Genomic DNA, 19371 nt, shown 5'->3' with positions numbered 1-19371 from the left:
AGCCAGGATGGTCTCGATCTCCTGACCTCGTGATCCGCCCGTCTCGGCCTCCCAAAGTGCTGGGATTACAGGCTTGAGCCACCGCGCCCGGCCTCTGTTTGTAACTTTTAAAACTTCTCTCACATTTTTGCGCACCTCATTTAAAATTGTTACTTTAATTTTATTTCTTCATTTATTTCAGGTTCTGTTTAAAACTCCTGTGTCAATTACTGAGCATCCCAAAATCAACGAGTGGCTCACGCTGGTAGAGAAGGAGATGAGGGTCACCCTGGCCAAACTGCTTGCTGAGTCTGTTACGGAAGTTGAGATTTTTGGTAAAGCAACTTCAATTGACCCAAATACCTACATCACTTGGATTGATAAATACCAGGTAATCTATGGTAGAAGTGAGTGGGCTCATGGTGAAAACGCGGCCCAATCCTTAAAATGATCCTTTGGGATCTTGTTCCTGTGTCTTTCAGGCCCAGCTTGTGGTTTTGTCAGCCCAGATAGCCTGGTCTGAGAACGTGGAGACCGCACTGAGCAGCATGGGCGGAGGCGGAGACGCTGCGCCCTTGCACTCCGTGCTGAGCAATGTGGAGGTCACCCTCAATGTGTTAGCAGACTCTGTCCTCATGGAGCAGCCCCCACTCCGAAGGCGGAAGCTAGAACACTTGGTTAGTCTCGCAGCTGACTCCTTCCTTACCAGTTAGACTCTTACACCCTCGACCACGCAGTTAAGTGGAAATCATCCTTGAAAAAGGTTTCAGATAGTATCAGGGAGAACAGTGGACGGTGGACGGATATCCTCTGAGGGTGGGCATTCGGCTCCCTGTCCCTATCGAAAGGTAATCTCAGGGGCATGCGGGGGTTACATGACATCACGGTAGAGAGGCAGGGATCAACCTTGGTCAGGATCTCTTGCTCTTTCCCATCATCTCCCCAGAGAGGTGGCCACAGCAGTGCTCAGCTGCACGGTGTGGGCAGTGCCTGCTCCGAGTCCCATGGTGGCACATGGCAGACTCTTAGGACAGACATCAGAAAGCTAGTCTTCCATCATGTTTTAGGATAGTTGCAGAATTTTAAAATATTTAAAGCCAGGTGTTTCTGTTTGTTTGTTTTTGCTGCAACTCTGGGTTCTATGTAATACCATCTCATGAGTAACATTTCTCTCATCTCTGAAAGTGAATTTACCTTTTGGAACATTTACTGAAAGCCATTGTAACTGGACCTAGAACCTCAATTTCGGTTTAACAATCCACAAACCCAGAGAATGCACTGTATTGCTTTAGTGTAGATGAACTTTTAAAGTGACTGTCTTTCTTCAGATTACAGAGTTGGTTCACCAGAGAGACGTTACAAGGTCCTTGATCAAAAGCAAGATTGACAACGCCAAATCTTTTGAATGGCTCAGCCAGATGCGATTTTACTTTGACCCTAAGCAAACTGATGTGTTACAGCAGTTGTCAATTCAAATGGCAAATGCTAAATTTAACTATGGCTTTGAGTACCTGGGTGTTCAGGACAAACTGGTCCAGACCCCCCTCACTGACCGCTGCTATTTGACAATGACACAAGCCTTGGAGGCCAGGCTGGGGGGTTCCCCATTTGGTAAGTTCTTCCACAGATATGGACAGATGGGATCATGTATTAAAATGTTTGAAGATAAAGCTAATGATTTGAATGTACTTCTTCTTTTTTTTTTTAAGAGACGGGGTTTAACCGTGTTAGCCAGGATGGTCTCGATCTCCTGACCCGGTGATCCGCCTGTCTCAGCCTCCCAAAGTGCTGGGATTACAGGCTTGAGCCACCGTGCCTGGCCGAATGTACTACTTTTTTTTTTTTTTTTTTTTTTTGAGATGGAGTCTGTGTCGCCCAGGCTGGAGTACAGTGGCGTGATCTTGGCTCACTGCACACTCTACCTCCAGGTTCAAGCCATTCTTCTGCCTCAGTCTCCTGAGTAGCTGGGATAACAGGCACGCACCATCACTCCAGGCTGATTTTTGTATTTTTAGTAGACACAGGGTTTCACCATATTGGCCAGGCTGGTCTCGAACTCCTGACCTGGTGACCCACTCACCTCGGCCTCCCAAAGTGCTGGGATTACAGGCGTGAGCCACCACGCTCAGCCTGAATGTGCTTCTTAATTATGTGGTGTGTACATTCTAAAATCTTAAATTTGTTTGCATTTATTACTACTTTGATTTTTTTTTGAGATGGAGTCTTGCTCTGTCACCCAGGCTGGAGTACACTGGTGCAACCTTGGCTCACTGCAACCTCCACCTCCTGGGTTCAAGCTGTCTCCTGCCTCAGTCGCCTGAGTAGCTGGGACTACGGGCATCCACCACCAAGCCCGACTAATGTTTGTATTTTTAGTAGAGATGGAGTTTCACCATGTTAGCCAGACTGGTCTCGAACTCCTGACCTCAGGCAGTCCGCCCGCCTCGGCCTCCCAAAGTGCTGGGATTACAGGCGTGAGCCACCGCACCTGACCACTACTTGGATTTTTTAAATGAGTTGCTTTTTATAGTTATTTTAAAGCTAAAGATATGTTTTCAGTCAGGTAATGGACTCAAGCATTCTGTTGCTTTTCTTTAAACAGGACCTGCTGGAACTGGGAAAACAGAGTCTGTCAAAGCTCTTGGCCATCAGCTTGGACGGTTTGTTTTAGTTTTCAACTGTGATGAAACCTTTGATTTCCAGGTGAGACGCTTTCTGGGATCCATCTTAAATCTAATGCCCTGCGGGGATCATTTGGGGAATATCAAGCTCGTACTTCTGTCAAAGCCATTTGCGTTGCAGCTCAGCATGGTTTGTATGGCCTCCTGAGTCCTGTAGTAGCGATAGGTGTTATTTTGAAGAGTTTGAGGTGTCCAGCATACATGCTTTGAAGTTGACTTTAGTTTCATGTTTTCAGAGTTAGATCTTTAGTGTAATATTTTTGTAAAATGTCAGTTTTTTGAAGACATTTTTAGTGCCTGTGTCTTGGAATAAGCACATGTTATGGAAGAGGTTTTATCTTTAATCGACAAAAAGTGATAGAATAAAAACAGTAGCTTTGTCACTGAGATTTTATTGGCACAGAAGGAAAGAAGGGATTACACTTCTCATCTGTCATGATAGTGGCAGTTGTTCATGAAGTAACTGCTGTGTGTGGGCACTGGGCCCTCACCTGAGGTGTGACTCTAATTTATCCTTCACAGCCACCATGGGAGGTAGGTGGTATTATTCCCATTTCAAAGGTGGGGAGATACGCGTTTCAAAAAGATGTGACTTGCCCAAGGCCAAACAGATCGTCAGAGTCAGGATTTGAGCCCCATGAAGCCAGCACTGAGGCAGGTGGTATGGGAGTCTGCTCAGGCCACCATATCCAAGCAGCACAGGCTGTGTGGCTTAACAATAGAAATGTATTTCCTCACAGTTCTGGAGGCTGGGGAGTCCAAGATCAAGGTGCCAGTGGGGTTCAGTTCCCAGTGAGGGCCCTCTTCCTGGCTTACAGATGGCTGTTTTGTCCCCACAAGGCCTTTCCTCAGAATACAAGCATGGAGAGTGCTCTGGTTCCTCTTCCTCTTCCTATAGGGGCACCAGTCCCATGGATAAGCGGCCCTGCCCCTCATGGCCTCATTTAACCTTAGTTACATCCTTACATGCTCTTTTGCCAAAGACAAACCCACTAGGGTTAAGGCATCAACATACTCATTTGTGGCAAGGGAGAGGGGGAGACAATTTAGGGCACAGCAGGTGGTTTTAGCTTCTTTCTTCCTCTCCTTTCCAGGCAATGGGCCGGATCTTTGTGGGCCTTTGCCAGGTGGGTGCCTGGGGCTGCTTTGACGAGTTCAACCGCCTGGAGGAGCGGATGCTCTCGGCTGTGTCCCAGCAGGTGCAGTGCATACAGGAAGCACTGCGCGAACATTCCAGCCCCAACTACGACAAGAGTAAGACACCTCTTCTTCAAAGATGCTAGAGAATGTAGAGGGAAATTCCCTTGTGAGCTGATTTTTTACCTCTTGGATTAGAAATAAGAATTTAGCTCACAGGAACTCACTATTATAGGCAGTATCATGAGCCGTGGTTAAAGTCGGAAGGTAAGAAACCCAGGCCAGGCGTGGTGGCTCACGTGTGTAATCCCAGCACTTTGGGAGGCCGAGGCAAGCAGATCACTTGAGGTCAGGAGTTCAAGACCAGTCTGGCCAACATGGTGAAACCCATCTCTACTGAAAATATAAAAATTAGCCTGGCGTGGTGGTGCACACTTATAATCCCAGCTACTCGGGAGGCTGAGGCAGGGAGAGTCCCTTGAACCCAGGAAACAGAGATTGTAGTGAACTGAGATCATGCCACTGCACTCCATCCTGGGCCACAGAGCAACACTGTTCCCCCCAAAAAACCCAGGACTGTTCTGCATCCCACCTTTCAGTCCCCATTCTAGGGCTGCAGCATAGAGGTTTCTATGTCCCAGGACAACCGAAAACCTGAGCAGTCCTTCCTCAGCCAGGCAGATGCCCCCGTGCTCCCTTAGAGCTTGTGTGTTCCCTCCATGGCCTTTGCCACGGGATGAGTGTGTCGTCTGCTGTGGGCCCTCGGTGCCCCCTCTTCCTTCCCACATCGTCAGAGAGCCAGCCTCCCCAGCCACCTGTCTGGCCAGTGTTCTGCCATCTGTCTTTAGAAACAAGCCCTTTATCACGATAGGAGCAGCTGTCAGAGAGGCCCCAGGGACCACTGCCCTTCCCAGTTCAACACAGAGTCCCAGCATATGGGGTCAGGGAGGGTGGGATGCTGAAGGAGGCTAACATTTGGGTATTGGGTAGGTGTGAAATTCTGTCTTAGGTATACACTGTAGTTTTTAATGTTTCCTTTTATTGCATAATAACAACTTGCCTTATGGAGAATTCCCCAGACCTCCTAAATAAAACAAAAGGAGTGTGGAAGAAAGCACAACACTTGCCTTTGTGATCAGTGGTCTCTTAAGGCGAGAATACACTTTGTTCCAAAGTGGCTCAGAGGTGCTTGGAGGTTTGGGGTTCTTTTTATTTCGTTGATGCCAGGAACAGGTAATTCCCATGATCTAAGCCAGTCAGTGTCACAGCATTTATTCCTTTTTATTTTTGCACATTTGTGGACTGCATCTCTATCTCGAGTTCTCTGTGACACTCAGTGTTGTGTTGCCCAAATAAAATAGTGGTCTCTGCCTCTGGTGGCTTGACCTGGGACACGTGCACATGAGGTGCATGGGAATGGGTCCACCCGGGCTGGGAGAGCGTGGGTGGTGGTCCCTGAAGAAAGCCAGAGAGCAGCCCCCCAGGAAGCCTCTGCTCCAGCTCCCTGGGAGAACGAGAGCTTTGTCTGTTGTTTTAGGGACAGTTTAGAATGGGGTTTTTTTGTTTGTTTGTTTGTTTTTTAACATTTCTAGCCTTAACACTATCATCTCGTTCTCAGCCTCTGCCCCCATTACTTGTGAGCTGCTGAACAAACAAGTCAAGGTGAGCCCGGACATGGCCATCTTCATCACCATGAATCCTGGCTATGCGGGCCGGTCTAACCTTCCTGACAACTTGAAGAAGCTGTTCCGGAGCCTGGCAATGACCAAGCCTGACCGGCAGTTAATCGCCCAGGTCATGCTGTACTCACAGGGTTTCCGCACTGCTGAAGTGCTTGCCAACAAAATCGTCCCATTTTTTAAGTAAGTATCCTAGAATTCTTCATAATCATATTTCTTGCATGTGATAAATGTGCCCATTTAACCTTACAATATTTATGTGTAATGATGGTACGTCTTTCAAAATACCCATCTCTGATTTCTGGACACTTGACCCTATTATTGTTTAAAGTATACTGTTTTTAAAAAAAGCCTTTTTTTTTCTTATCTAGACTATGCGATGAGCAGCTCTCTTCCCAAAGCCATTATGACTTTGGTCTTCGGGCTTTGAAGAGTGTGCTGGTGAGTGCAGGCAATGTGAAAAGAGAGAGAATCCAGAAGATAAAGAGGGAGAAAGAGGAACGAGGGGAAGCAGTTGATGAAGGAGAAATTGCTGAAAATCTCCCTGAACAAGAGGTTCGTTACAAACGTTTTGATCATTCAAACCTTATACATTATTTAAATTTACCTTTTTAACATTTAAGCCATGACTTGTGGGTTCTTCTTGCGGTTCACATGTCTTGGGATGACTGGAATCGACTGGAATGTTGGCCCAGTGAGTTGAGTGCACGAATGTGGGCGAGTGGTGGTCGCACCCTTGGTTCACCAACAGTTACTGATCACGCACCTCCTGGGGATACAGCGGGCGGCACTGAAGCCGTGCTCCACTGCTCACAGCCCAGCCCTCTCCCCGTAGATTCTGATACAGAGCGTCTGTGAGACGATGGTGCCGAAGCTGGTGGCAGAGGACATCCCGCTGCTCTTCAGCCTCCTGTCGGACGTGTTCCCTGGAGTCCAGTATCACAGGGGTGAGATGACTGCCCTTCGAGAAGAGCTGAAGAAAGTGTGTCAGGAGATGTATTTGACATATGGAGATGGAGAAGAAGTTGGTGGAATGTGGGTTGAAAAGGTAACTTGGATTGTTTCCTTGACCACTGCCCTCACAGACCCTGCTGGCCTTAGTGTCCAGTAATGACAACCGTGGGCCCTTTGATGAAACTGTCCACAGAGGCCGTGGAGGTGCATAATATGTTCTATGAAGATTTGCCCAAGGTCTATTTGAATTTTTTGTTGTTGTTGTTTAAATGAAGAGGAAACAATACTTACCCTGAAAATTTTACACGCTACAGTTCAGTTTCTGAAAATGCTAAGTGCATGACTATTTTGGAAAGTTGTTTATAGTGGTAAAAATTCTGCTTACAAGACTTCCTAGTGCCAGAGATGAACAGCCTAAATTGCTGATCAATATGTAGTTTACATTCTGTATTGGCTTCTTTCCTTACTCTGTGTGATTCATTTAAGAAAAAGTTTATTGTTTACACAAGCTGTGTGTGTTTAGTCTGAGAGACGCTGTACGGGATTGAACATGTGGCTCATCCATTCAGTCTCTTGTTGTCCTTGGCGGGATCTGATGTGTCCTTGTTGAGGCTGCTCACTGGTGTCTTGTCCCACTGGCTCCAGCCTTCCTGACTTACTAAATAACTCGCCAGTTTGGAAATGTTTGTTTTAGATGTGGCCTATGTAACATCTCTCCAGTTGAGGAGTTTCAGTACTTGCCTTTAAGAATCCATAGATAGCCGGGTGCGGTGGCTCACGCCTGTAATCCCAGCACTGTGGGAGGCCGAGACGGGCGGATCACGAGGTCAGGAGATCGAGACCATCCTGGCTAACACGGTGAAACCCCGTCTCTACTAAAAAATACAAAAAGCTAGCCGGGCGTGGTGGGGGGCGCCTGCAGTCCCAGCTACTCGGGAGGCTGAGGCAGGAGAATGGCGTACACCCAGGAGGCGGAGCTTGCAGTGAGCTGAGATCACTCCACTGCACTCCAGCCTGGGCGACAGAGCGAGACTCTGTCTCAAAAAAAAAAAAAAAGGATCCATAGATAGGTGCTTGTAATCCCAGCTACTCGGGGGAGTGAGGCAGGAGAATCACTGGAACCTGGGAGGTGGAGCTTGCGGTGAGCTGAGATCATGCCACTGCACTCTAGTGTGGGTGACAGAGAGAGACTCCGTTTCAGGAAAAAAAAAAAAATCCACACGTAATGTTTCTTGCTGACTTTCACAAGAGGTGGCTGAGCGAGGAGCTGGCCCTATTCCTCCTTTGGGATGGTCACTGTGCTGGTCTGTTGGGCCCTGCAGGTTCTCCAGCTCTATCAGATCACCCAGATCAATCATGGCCTGATGATGGTGGGACCCTCGGGAAGTGGGAAGAGCATGGCTTGGCGTGTCCTGCTGAAGGCGTTGGAGAGACTTGAGGGTGTGGAAGGTGTGGCCCATATCATCGACCCCAAGGCCATCAGCAAAGACCACCTCTACGGAACCCTGGACCCCAACACCAGGGAATGGACAGATGGGCTCTTCACACACGTGCTGAGAAAGTACGTCTTCTTTGATCTGTGTTTGTGTTCTCCTGGATGTGGGCCCTATGTGCTTTCCTCTCACAAGAGCAGAGTATACATTATTTTCAACCAAAGTCTGGGCAAATTAAAGGTCACTTCAAACCATCATAGGTAGACATGCCTAATGTTGAAATCTTGACTGGCCGGGCACGGTGGCTCGCGCATGTAATCCCAGCACTTTGGGAGGCCGAGGCGGGCAGATCACAAGGTCAGGAGATCGAGACCGTCCTGGTTAACGTGGTGAAACCCCATCTCTACTAAAAATACAAAAAAATTAGCCGGGCGTTGTGGCAGGCGCCTGTAGTCCCAGCTACTCGGGAGGCTGAGGCAGGAGAATGGCGTGAACCCGGGAGGCGGAGCTTGCAGTGAGCCAAGATTGTGCCACTGCACTCCAGCCTGGGCAACAGAGCAAGACTCCGTCTCAAAAAAAAAAAAATCTTGATTTAGTCAGCAGCTGTTTTAAAATCCTTCCTGACCAGGATCATCGACAGCGTGAGAGGCGAGCTGCAGAAGCGCCAGTGATGTGGATCCAGAGTGGGTTGAGAACTTGAACTCAGTGCTGGATGACAACAAGCTCCTAACTCTGCCCAATGGAGAGCGCCTCAGTCTTCCACCCAATGTAAGTAGCCTTTTGTATGTCATCAACTGAATAATTCCTTTTGGCCAACTGAAATTCATGTGCTAGCTAAGTGCAGATCTGGAGTCTTGGACCCAGATTCCGTGGAGTAGCGATCATTGTGTAAGTAATTTTCAAAGACAGCATCTCAACTGCTAGATTTTTTTTTCCATTTCCATGGCTAGTGAGAAACATTTTAATAGGTTTTATTAATGGCTTTCTATCATTTATGGAATAATAAGCTCACACTGTGATTATCAGTTAACCTTGTATGGTGGGGTTGTCGTTAGGGTTTCTTAAGCTATTATACATCTGAAGAGTTGGGAAAATGAGAAATTTGGAATGGGGCTTTCTAGGCTGTCCCTTGGGAAATGAGTGTATGGTGCAGGTGCCTGACAACACCTGCTGATCAATAAACACAGCCAGGCCCGGTGTAGATTTGCACCGAGTCAGACCCTGTTGTAGATGCTGAAAATACAGCAGTAAGAAAGCAAGAAGACAGGCCGGGCACGGTGGCTCACGCCTATAGTCCCAGCACTTTGGGAGGCCAAGGCAGGCGAATTACGAGGTCAGGAGATCGAGACAATCCTGGCTAACATGATGAAACCCCGTCTCTACTAAAAATACAAAAAATTAGCTAGGCATAGTGGCAGGCGCTTGTAGTCCCAGCTACTTGGGAGGCTGAGGCAGGAGAATCGCTTGAACCTGGGAGGTAGAGGTTACAGTGAGCCAAGATTGCGCTACTGCACTCCAGCCTGGGTGACAAAGCGAGACTCTGTCTCAGAAAAGAAAAAAAAGCAGGAAGACAAAAGCCCTTGCTCACGTGTAATGCATAAAATGGATAAACAAAATGAATAGTGATTGGTGCAAAGAAAAAAAGAAATGGAAAGTGAGCTGTCAGGTGTTGGTGGGGGCTGGAGGTTAAAATGTGAAGCCTTCCCTGTGAACGTGGTTTGAGCAGGCACTTAGGGGAGTGAGGGAGTAGGTCCCAAGGCTCCCAAGTATTCTGGGCAAAGGAACACACAAGCAGGAGTAGCAGGTCTGGGACAGGGGGCTGGTGTGCATGAGGACAGCAAGGGGCAGTCAGCTAAAGCAGAGAGGACTAGGGAGGACAAGTCAGGGCTAAGACCAGAGAGGAAACGAGCCAGGTCAGGGGCCCTGGAGGTCATCGTGGGAGTGTGCGTTTGTACACTGGGCAAGTTGGGATCCATGGAGCAGCCTGGCAGGAGCAATGTTCCGTGATGTATGTCCACGAAGATCCGTCTGGCTGCCATTTGGAGAATGAAGAGGGCAGGGTGAAAGCCAGGAGGCCAGTTGAAGGCTGCCTTAGTCCTCCAGGCCTCAGGGACGGGGTGAGCTGGCAGCAACAAAGGTGCTGAGAGGTGGCTAACTGTGGTCGGAGTTTAAAGCACGCATGGGATTGGCTGACGGACTAGACGTGAGTGTGAGGGAAACAATTCAAGAATGATGCGAGGTTTCTGGCCTGATCAGCTTATGAGCCTTTAACAACAAGGCTTAGGATTGGTATTTATCTCAGCTTCAGGAACCAGCCATGGATTGTTAGTACTGTCTGAAAGTGTGCACTTACTCCAACAACTCAAGTTCCACTCTGACAGCTGATCTAGTAGAGTCTAACGGTTGTCAGAGGAGATTGATCTCCTCGTTACAGCTCCAGGGTTAAGACTCTGGAGTCTGACCACCTGCTTTGAATCTCAACCACTTACTAGCCGTGGGACCCCAGCAAGTCACCTGCGCCATCTTTAAACTGGAGGTGAGGCCGGGCACAGTGGTTCGTGCCTGTAATCCCAGTACTTTGGGAGGCTAACGCAGGTGGATCATCTGCGGTTAAGAGTTTGAGACCAGCCTGACCAACATGATGAAACCCTGTCTCTACTAAAATGACAAAAAACTAGCTGGGCGCAGTGGCGCATGCCTATAATCCCAGCTACTCAGGAGGCTGAGACAGGAGAATCGCTTGAACCTGGGAGGCGGAGGTTGCAGTGAACCGAGATCACACCATTGCATTCAAGCCTGGGCAACAGGAGCGAAACTCCGTCTCCAAAAAAAAAAAAAAAACACTGGAGACAGAGCATGCCTGCCTGGTCATGCCTGGTCAGGTTGTGTGAGACTGGAGGGATCCAAGCCCGGTGCGTACCCAGGACGCAGTCACTACTGACATCACCCTTGGAGGGGCTATTGCTTCTGTGCCCTCAAGAACAGTGGGAAACCTTAAACCCGGTGGTCTGCCCTGCTCTCTCCCTGCCACATACACTTGTCCTGCCCAGATTCCTGTAGAGAGAATAGTGAATACTGTAGTGATGTGGGCTGTAGATGTTTTTTGCTTTTGTTAATAAGTGCAGAAAAAAATTTTTTTTGAGACAAGTTTTCACTGTTACCCAGGCTGGAGTGCAGTGGCATGATCTTGGCTCACTGCAACCTCCACCTCCCAGGTTCAAGTGATTCTCCTGCCTCAGCCTCTCATGTAGCTGCAATTACAGGCACACGCCACCATGCCCGGCTACTTTCTGTATAGGACAATTATGTTTTAAGTCACCCATTCAGTGTGTATATAGGTGAAAGAATCTTAACGTCCAGGTTTCTTCTAAACCTATGTCATTAAATCTGCTTAATGTTTTCTTTCAAGGTGAGAATAATGTTTGAGGTACAGGACTTGAAATACGCAACCTTGGCCACAGTGTCACGCTGCGGCATGGTCTGGTTCAGTGAGGATGTGCTGAGCACCGACATGATCTTCAACAACTTCCTGGCCAGGCTACGCAGCATCCCGCTGGATGAAGGGGAGGATGAGGCACAGCGGCGGCGCAAGGGCAAAGAGGATGAGGGGGAGGAGGCCGCTTCCCCCATGCTGCAGGTACGCCCAGGTGGGACCCGCACATCATGACGCAAGGGTGCTAGGATGTTCAGATGTGGTCTCGCTATGTTGCCCAGGCTGGACTTGAACTCCTGGGCTCAAGCAATCCACCTGCCTTGGCCTCTCAAAGTGCTGGGATTACAGGCGTGAGTCTCTGTACCCAGCCAAGTGTTGTGTAATCAATGTTGTCTTCCGCCAGCTTAAACAAGGAAGCCCAGCTGTAGCAGCTACAAATGTTAAAAGTCACGTATGGGAAAATTTAACGAATTCCTTTCATTATCTTACTTTTCTCTACAAATTGATGGAAGACTGCTCTTTGCCATGTTCAGTGGGAAAACCAAAGTTCCTGGGAAGCAGGGTTTTTGAGAACCACCAGGATGAAGGAATGAGGATTGGTCACTGAAGCTTCATCCAAAATTAGTTTTCCAAGGTCATATGACCTTCTCCTGGGACCAGGTTAGAATCCATGAAGCTCGCCTGCCTTTTGAAAGATAGTTAAGTATCACTCATTCCACTTTCCAGATCCAAAGAGATGCAGCCACGATCATGCAACCGTACTTCACGTCCAATGGCCTGGTCACCAAGGCACTAGAGCACGCCTTCCAGCTGGAGCACATCATGGACCTAACGCGCCTGCGCTGTCTGGGCTCGCTCTTCTCCATGCTGCACCAGGCCTGCCGCAACGTGGCGCAGTATAACGCCAACCATCCCGACTTCCCCATGCAGATCGAGCAGTTGGAGCGCTACATTCAGGTCAGGGGCCATCAGGGGCTTCACAGAGCTCACCACTGCGCCCGACCACAGGTCTGAGGACCTCTGAAATGCTGCACCTGTGTGGATGTGCTCTCCCCTAGGCAAGGGCAGAGCCTTCGTTGAGGGGCTAGGAAAGGTGCAGTGGGTGTCTGTGATGCAAGAAAACTGGGAACCACTGTCTTTTTGTTAACTTTGCTGTAAGTGTCTTTCTTTTGTTGTTGAAATTTTATAAAAATCAAAGTTTAATTCCTCTTTTTAATAGCGATATCTGGTTTATGCCATACTCTGGTCCCTGTCTGGAGACAGCCGGCTAAAAATGAGAGCAGAGCTGGGTGAATACATCAGAAGAATCACGACCGTGCCTCTGCCCACTGCGCCCAACATACCCATTATCGATTATGAGGTGAGCATGCAGTTCCAGCCCGTGCTGATTTAACTCATCCTGGAACAACCTGACCATGGACCTTGAGTTCATCTTTTCATTGTATTCCATTTCATAGAAGGACTTTCTCTTTTTAGTTTCATGTGTTAGCAAAGAATGCACATTAACCTGACCAATTCCTTTCTTTTTCTGAAAGCTCAAGTTTGTGTTCAGGTAAGCAAACCTCGTGAGGAGGCACCTTGGTTCCAGCCTGACTCACACTTCCATCTCTGTGTGCAGGTGTCCATCAGTGGAGAGTGGTCTCCGTGGCAGGCCAAGGTGCCTCAGATTGAAGTGGAGACACACAAGGTGGCAGCCCCTGACGTCGTCGTGCCGACACTGGACACAGTCCGCCACGAAGCCCTCTTGTACACTTGGCTGGCCGAGCACAAGCCCCTGGTCTTGTGTGGCCCTCCCGGGTCTGGCAAGACCATGACACTCTTCAGCGCCCTCCGGGCCTTGCCTGACATGGAGGTAAAGAGGCCAGGAGGTGGACAGCAGACCTCTTGGTGTTGAGCGTGGGGTTGGTCTCATAGTGTGGTTTTGTGTCTTCCCTCCAAAGGTGGTGGGTCTCAACTTCTCCAGTGCTACTACGCCAGAGCTGCTTCTGAAGACTTTTGATCACTACTGCGAGTACAGGCGCACGCCTAACGGGGTGGTTTTGGCTCCTGTTCAACTTGGAAAGTGGCTGGTATTGTTCTGTGATGAAATCAACTTGCCAGATATGGATAAATATGGGACCCAAAGGGTCATATCCTTCATCAGACAGGTTTGTTTCTATCCGCAAGGCCCTTCCTGCCCCACAATGTTTCTTGTTCACGTTTTGCTCCTAATGTAGTACCTGTCCGTTCCTTCAGATGGTGGAGCACGGAGGCTTTTACCGTACCTCAGATCAAACGTGGGTGAAGCTGGAGAGAATCCAGTTTGTTGGGGCTTGTAATCCCCCCACGGACCCTGGAAGAAAGCCCCTCTCACACAGGTAAAACAGCTTGGTAGACTGCTCTGCTTCACACACACACAGCTCCAGGATTGCTGTAACCACAGCGCCACAAAAACCTGGTTTTGAGAATAAAGATAACAATACTGCTTATCGTGAGCTCCTCTTGGGTTACTTCTCTGTGCTATAATGCCAGGAAAACATGTTAAAAATAAAAGCATTGGCCAGTTGCGGTGGCTCACCTGGTGTAATCCCAGCACTTTGGGAAGCGGAGGTGGGTGGATCATGAGGTCAGGAGATCGAGACCATCCTGGCTAACATGGTGAAACCGTGTCTCTACTAAAAATACAAAAAACTAGCCGGGTGTGGTGGCGGGCGCCTGTAGTCCCAGCTACTCGGGAGGCTGAGGCAGGAGAATGGCATGAACCCGGGAGGCAGAGCTTGCAGTGAGCCGAGATCGCGCCACTGCAGTCCAGCCTGGGCGACAGAGCGAGACTTCATCTCAAAAAATTAAATAAAATGCAAGCATTGATCTCTTGGTAGTGATGAACTCTCCAGACTCATCTGTAGAGCCAAGATGAGGCTGAAATAAGCCTCGGTTATTTTTCATCTTTGCTGGTTTCTTTTTCAAGTGTTTTCCATTGACTGTTATGTGTCAGACCCCAAGCCTGAGCAGTGTGTGTGTGATCTCAGCTAACACTGATGTCAAGTCGGCATAGCTGGGTTAGGAAGCGACCTCCAGACAGGGCCCTGGACAGGGTGACTCCACTGGCACACTGCCCCTTCCCTGGAGCTGCTGTCAGGGAGGGGCGCTGAGCTGGGCTGTCTGTGCACAGGTTCCTGCGTCACGTGCCTGTCGTGTATGTGGATTACCCGGGCCCCGCCTCCCTCACACAGATCTACGGCACCTTCAACCGCGCCATGCTGAGGCTCATTCCATCCCTGCGGACGTACGCGGAGCCGCTCACTGCTGCCATGGTGGAGTTCTACACCATGTCTCAGGTACGCAGCGTTTCTTTGCTCTTCCAGAAATTGTTTTCTCTCATAAAGAAGGCACTCTATTGGCCAGGTGTGGTGGTTCACACCTGTAATCCCAGCATTTTGGGAGGCTGAAGTGGGTGGATCCTTTGAGCCCAGGAGTTTGAGACTAGTCTGGACAACATGGCAAAACCCTGTCTCTACAAAAAATACGACAAATAGGTGGGCGTAGTGGTGCGTGCTTGTAGTCTCAGCTGCCCAGCAGGCTGAGGTGGGAGAGTTGCTTGAACCTGGAGGCAGAGCTTACAGTGAGCCGTGATTGTGCCACTGCACCAGCCTGGGTGATAGAGTATGAGACCCTATCTCAAAAAAAAATGAGAACTCTATTGAGAAAGATTGGACTTTATTCAGACTGTTATCGAGCCAGAGACTTTCTCCAAGGTCTGTCATCAAAGTCACTTTTCTATGCAGGTACTAAGACTGCTGACATTTCCATGTTTAATCATGATCTATACGTGTGTATGTATGTGTATATGATGAGAATAGAGGCTATGCAGTTTCTAAATGTATATAAAGGCTACGTATCTGCCAGATTGCTCTCAAGATGGTGGGACCAGCTACACTCCCACCAGCAGCACCCGCTTCCCTGTGTTCTGCAACATTTAAAAAAGAGTCATTAACAAAAATGTCGTTGCCCATTTGGTGAGAAATGACTCTCGTCGTTGCTATTTGCATTTCTCTGTTGAGCCTCCCATGGAGTGCTGGCTGCGGGGATGAGTGGGAGCCACCGACCGCCCTGCTGTGTCTCCCTCGCTCTTCATGCTTTGGGACAGCTTGCTTGTCATAGGTGGCAGATGCTTTTTCCCAGTATTTAATTTGCTTTTAATTTTAAGCATTTTCAGAAGGATTTTTTGTAGTTTCATTGTTTATTTAAATCATTAAATAGAATGTATTTCATCATAAAGTGAGCAGCTTGAATCTAACTTTGTTCTGGACGGTTATCCAGTTGTTCCAACATTGTTTACTCATTTGGAGACGGAGTTGCGCTCTGTTGCCCAGACTGGAGTGCAGTGACACAGTCTCGGCTCACTGCAAGCTCTGCCTCCTGGGTTCAAGCGATTCTCCTGCCTCAGCTTCCCTAGTAGCTGGGACTACAGGCACCCGCCACCATGTCCAGCTATCTTCTTAAATATTTCAGGGTCTAGGTTCTTTAATGTAAACATGTTTTGCCACATTTTACTTTTTGACCACTTCTCTGTGTCTTAAGATATTGACATGTAACTTCCATTTTTCTCATTCCCATAGGAGAGATTCACCCAGGATACACAACCTCACTATATCTATTCACCCCGTGAAATGACTAGGTGGGTGAGAGGCATCTTCGAAGCGCTGAGACCTCTGGAGACCCTGCCTGTTGAAGGCCTCATTCGGATTTGGGCACACGAAGCTCTGCGTCTCTTCCAAGATAGGTAAGGGAAGCCGGGGATCCAGCTGGGGTCTTTGCAGGGGTGGCCTGCTTAAGTTAGAGCCAGGTGGCGCCAGTGGTGGAAGGAGCAGAGTCAGCCAGGGCAGCCTCCCGTCTGGACACTGGTCACAGTCGCCCCAGGGTAACAAAGTCACAGTGCCCTGAATGCACCAGCTGCCACCACTGTCTGCTTACGCAAGGCACTTTCATAAACCTTGTGGCTGTGAAAGGGTACTTTTTTTTAAAGATACACCATAGAAGTCAAAAAACAGGGCACTTTAATAAATCTTTTAAACTGTCAGGTGGGACCACACAAGGTAGCAGCTGCCTGTGATAACCTTCCCAGAGCACGGGTTCACTGCTGAGTTAAAAGGCCTCCCAACAACTGCCCAGTGTACATGCTCCATAACCACCATCCCTCTTCCTGACTTTCAGTCTGCGTTCTCATCAGAGGCTTTGCAGCTGGAGCTCTGGGGCACTGGTTTTCTGTTTTACCTGTTGCCCACTTGGATCAATTCTTGTTTTGTAAATTTTGAGTTTTTCTAGTTAAGTGACCAGTACTTAAGGGAAAAATCGCTAACGGATGACTGATCCACATCAGCTGTGCGGGTTTTGTGGTTTGAATCACAGTAAGATGACTGGGCAGGTGGGGTCCTCCAGACTAAGAAATGCTTAAGTGTTTGGCAGCTGTGCTTCTGGACCAGGTGTCATCCCGCAGATTTTCTTATCATTACTGTACAGGAAGTCTCAGAATACTGCCTCGTTGTGATCACTGGCTTTCCCCCCGACTGCTTGGGGTTCTTGGGTAATACTGGGCACATTACTGAGAGCCACGGTAAGAGGGGCAGGCAAGGCAGAGTACAGAGCGTGCTGGCCGTGGCAGCCCTGTTTTTATTTCTTACTGGAGTTCTGCTGCTGTTTAAACAGTCTTTGGTTGTTGTGGCTCTGTCAACTACCTTCACTCTCCCCTTTTCAATTAAAAAAAAATTGGCTGGGCATAGTGGTTCACTTCTATAATCCCAGCACTTTGGGAGGCCAAGGCAGGAGGATCATTGAGCCCAGGAGTTCGAGGCCAGCCTGACCAATATAGTGAAACCCCCATCTCTAAAAAAATAAATAAAAAATTAGCCAGGTGTTGTGGCATGTGCCTGTAGTCCCAGCTACTCGGGAGGCTGAGACAGGAAGGTCAATTGAACCTGGGAAGCTGCAGCTACAGTGAGCCATGATTGTGCCACTGCATTCCAGCCTGAGTGAAAGAGCAAGACCCTGTCTCCCACAATATAATTTTCACAGATTTCTAATACCACAGAGAATTTTGTTTAAATTCAAATGTAGCAACAGCAGTTGTGCTTACAAATTCATATTGGCTTCAGTAAGTAAGTATATACCTGCCTTCACTAGACCCTTACCTGGTAGCCTGCATAGGAGATCTTACAGTCAGCTTCTCAAAAGGTCCTCACACAGCCGGGCAATCACAGTCTCACCTGCTTGCCTTGTAGTAAGTAAGTCTTACACCTCTAAAACTACACACATCACAGTTCCCTTTTTTTTTTTTTTTTTTTTGAGACAGATTTTTATATTTTTAGTAGAAACAGGGTTTCACCACATCGGCCAGGCTAATCTCGGACTCCTGACTTAAAGTGATCTCCTTGCCTCTGCCGCCCCCAGAGTGCTGGGATTACAGCTCAAGACTAGCATGGTGAAACCCCATCTCTACTAAAAATATAAAAATTAGCTGGGCATGGTGTGGCACACACCTGTAATCCCAGCTACTCAGGAGGCTGAGGCAGGAGAATCGCTTGAACCTGGGAGGCAGAGGTTGCATTGAGCCAAGATCACGCCACTGCACTTCAGCCTGGGCAACAGAGTGAGACTCTGTAAGTGAGTAAGTAAGTAAAGTAAATAAATAAGTAAATAAATAAAATTTCAGGTTGCCTAAGCTGTCATGAGTTCAGCTTCTTAGGTTTGTCCATGCATAGTAAAGGAAGATGTGTGATAAAGACTGCATCCTTTGGAAGAGCCCACAGCACCCACAAACATGGTGCTTCTTCACCATAGCCTGTAGTTACCCAAATGCACATGCTGCTCTCCCCACAGACTCGTGGAGGATGAGGAGAGGCGCTGGACTGACGAGAACATCGACACGGTTGCTCTGAAGCACTTCCCTAACATCGACAGAGAGAAGGCAATGAGCCGGCCCATCTTGTACAGCAACTGGCTGTCAAAGGTAGCAGACTCGCAGTGTTTTAGACATCCTTCTTGTTCTGCCGTCCCTTTCTAATTCTAACCAATTCTAACCAATTATCTTCTACTCAAAAATACCTTTGGGCCAGGTATGGTGTCTCACATCTGTAATCCCAGCACTTTGGGAGGCTGAGGCAGGAGGATCACTTGATCCCAGGAGTTTGAGCCCAGCCTGGGCAACATAGTAAGACTCCATCTCTACAAAAAAATTTGAAAATTTAGCCAGGCAAGGTAACTCACGCCTATGGTTCCAGCATCTTGGGAGGCTTGAGCCCAGGAAGTCACAGTGAGCTGTGATCACACCACCATACTGCAGCCTGGGTAAAACAGCAAAACCCTATTTCAAAAAATACTTTAAAAAACAAAACATTGGCCGGGCACAGTGGGTCACGCCTGTAATCCCAACACTCTGGGAGGCCGAGGCGGTGGATCACCTGAGGTGGAGAGTTCGAGAACAGCCTGATCTACATGGAGAAACCCCGTCTCTACTAAAAATACAAAATTAGCTGGGTACGGTGGTGCATGCCTATAATCTCGGCTATTTGGGAGGCTGAGGCAGGAGGATCTCTTAAACCTGGGAGGCAGAGGTTGAGGTGAGCCGAGATTGCGCCATTGCACTCCAGCCTGGGCAACAAGAGTGAAACTCTGTCCCAAAAAAAAAAAAAAAAATACAGTGAGGTGCAATGGCTCACACCTATAATCTCAGCACTTTGGGAGGCCAAGGCAGGCAGATCACTCGAGGTCAGGAGTTCGAGACCAGCTTGGACAACATGGTGAAACTCCATCTCTACTAAAAAGACAAAAATTAGCCAGGCATGGTGGCACATGCCTATAATCCCAGCTACTCAGGGGTCTGAGAATTGCTTGAACCCGGGAGGCAGAGGTTGCAGTGAGCCAAGGTCATGCCACTGCACTCCAGCCTGGGCAACAGAGCGAGATGCTGTCTTAAAAAAGAATAAAAACTTCAAAAGAGTCCAGCTGGCCGGGCGCAGTGGCTCACGCCTGTAATCCCAGCACTTTGGGAGGCCGAGGCAGGTGGATCACGAGGTCAGGAGATCGAGACCATCCTGGCT

General features: G+C 48.5%; 1 protein-coding gene across 1 annotated transcript in view; it reads left to right on the top strand.

The window, feature by feature from the left end:
* The window catches only part of DYNC1H1 (dynein, cytoplasmic 1, heavy chain 1), a 93754-nt gene that overhangs the window by 45075 nt on the left and 29308 nt on the right, over window positions 1–19371 (top strand). The window contains 20 exon segments of the mRNA XM_011951450.1: window positions 7–370; window positions 462–656; window positions 1308–1590; window positions 2582–2682; window positions 3755–3914; window positions 5416–5659; window positions 5848–6031; window positions 6312–6524; window positions 7753–7991; window positions 8492–8530; window positions 8532–8631; window positions 11273–11500; window positions 12023–12253; window positions 12516–12656; window positions 12915–13148; window positions 13237–13443; window positions 13532–13653; window positions 14448–14613; window positions 15895–16058; window positions 18152–18281. Of these exon segments, the coding sequence (XP_011806840.1) occupies window positions 7–370; window positions 462–656; window positions 1308–1590; window positions 2582–2682; window positions 3755–3914; window positions 5416–5659; window positions 5848–6031; window positions 6312–6524; window positions 7753–7991; window positions 8492–8530; window positions 8532–8631; window positions 11273–11500; window positions 12023–12253; window positions 12516–12656; window positions 12915–13148; window positions 13237–13443; window positions 13532–13653; window positions 14448–14613; window positions 15895–16058; window positions 18152–18281 (3745 nt within the window).

The sequence above is a fragment of the Colobus angolensis genome, unplaced genomic scaffold (genome assembly GCF_000951035.1).
Source record: "Colobus angolensis palliatus isolate OR3802 unplaced genomic scaffold, Cang.pa_1.0 Scaffold32, whole genome shotgun sequence".
In the NCBI taxonomy this organism is placed as follows: Eukaryota; Metazoa; Chordata; class Mammalia; order Primates; family Cercopithecidae; genus Colobus; species Colobus angolensis.
Note: the sequence above shows the minus strand (reverse complement) of the source record. Positions and strands in the feature narration are given on the sequence as shown.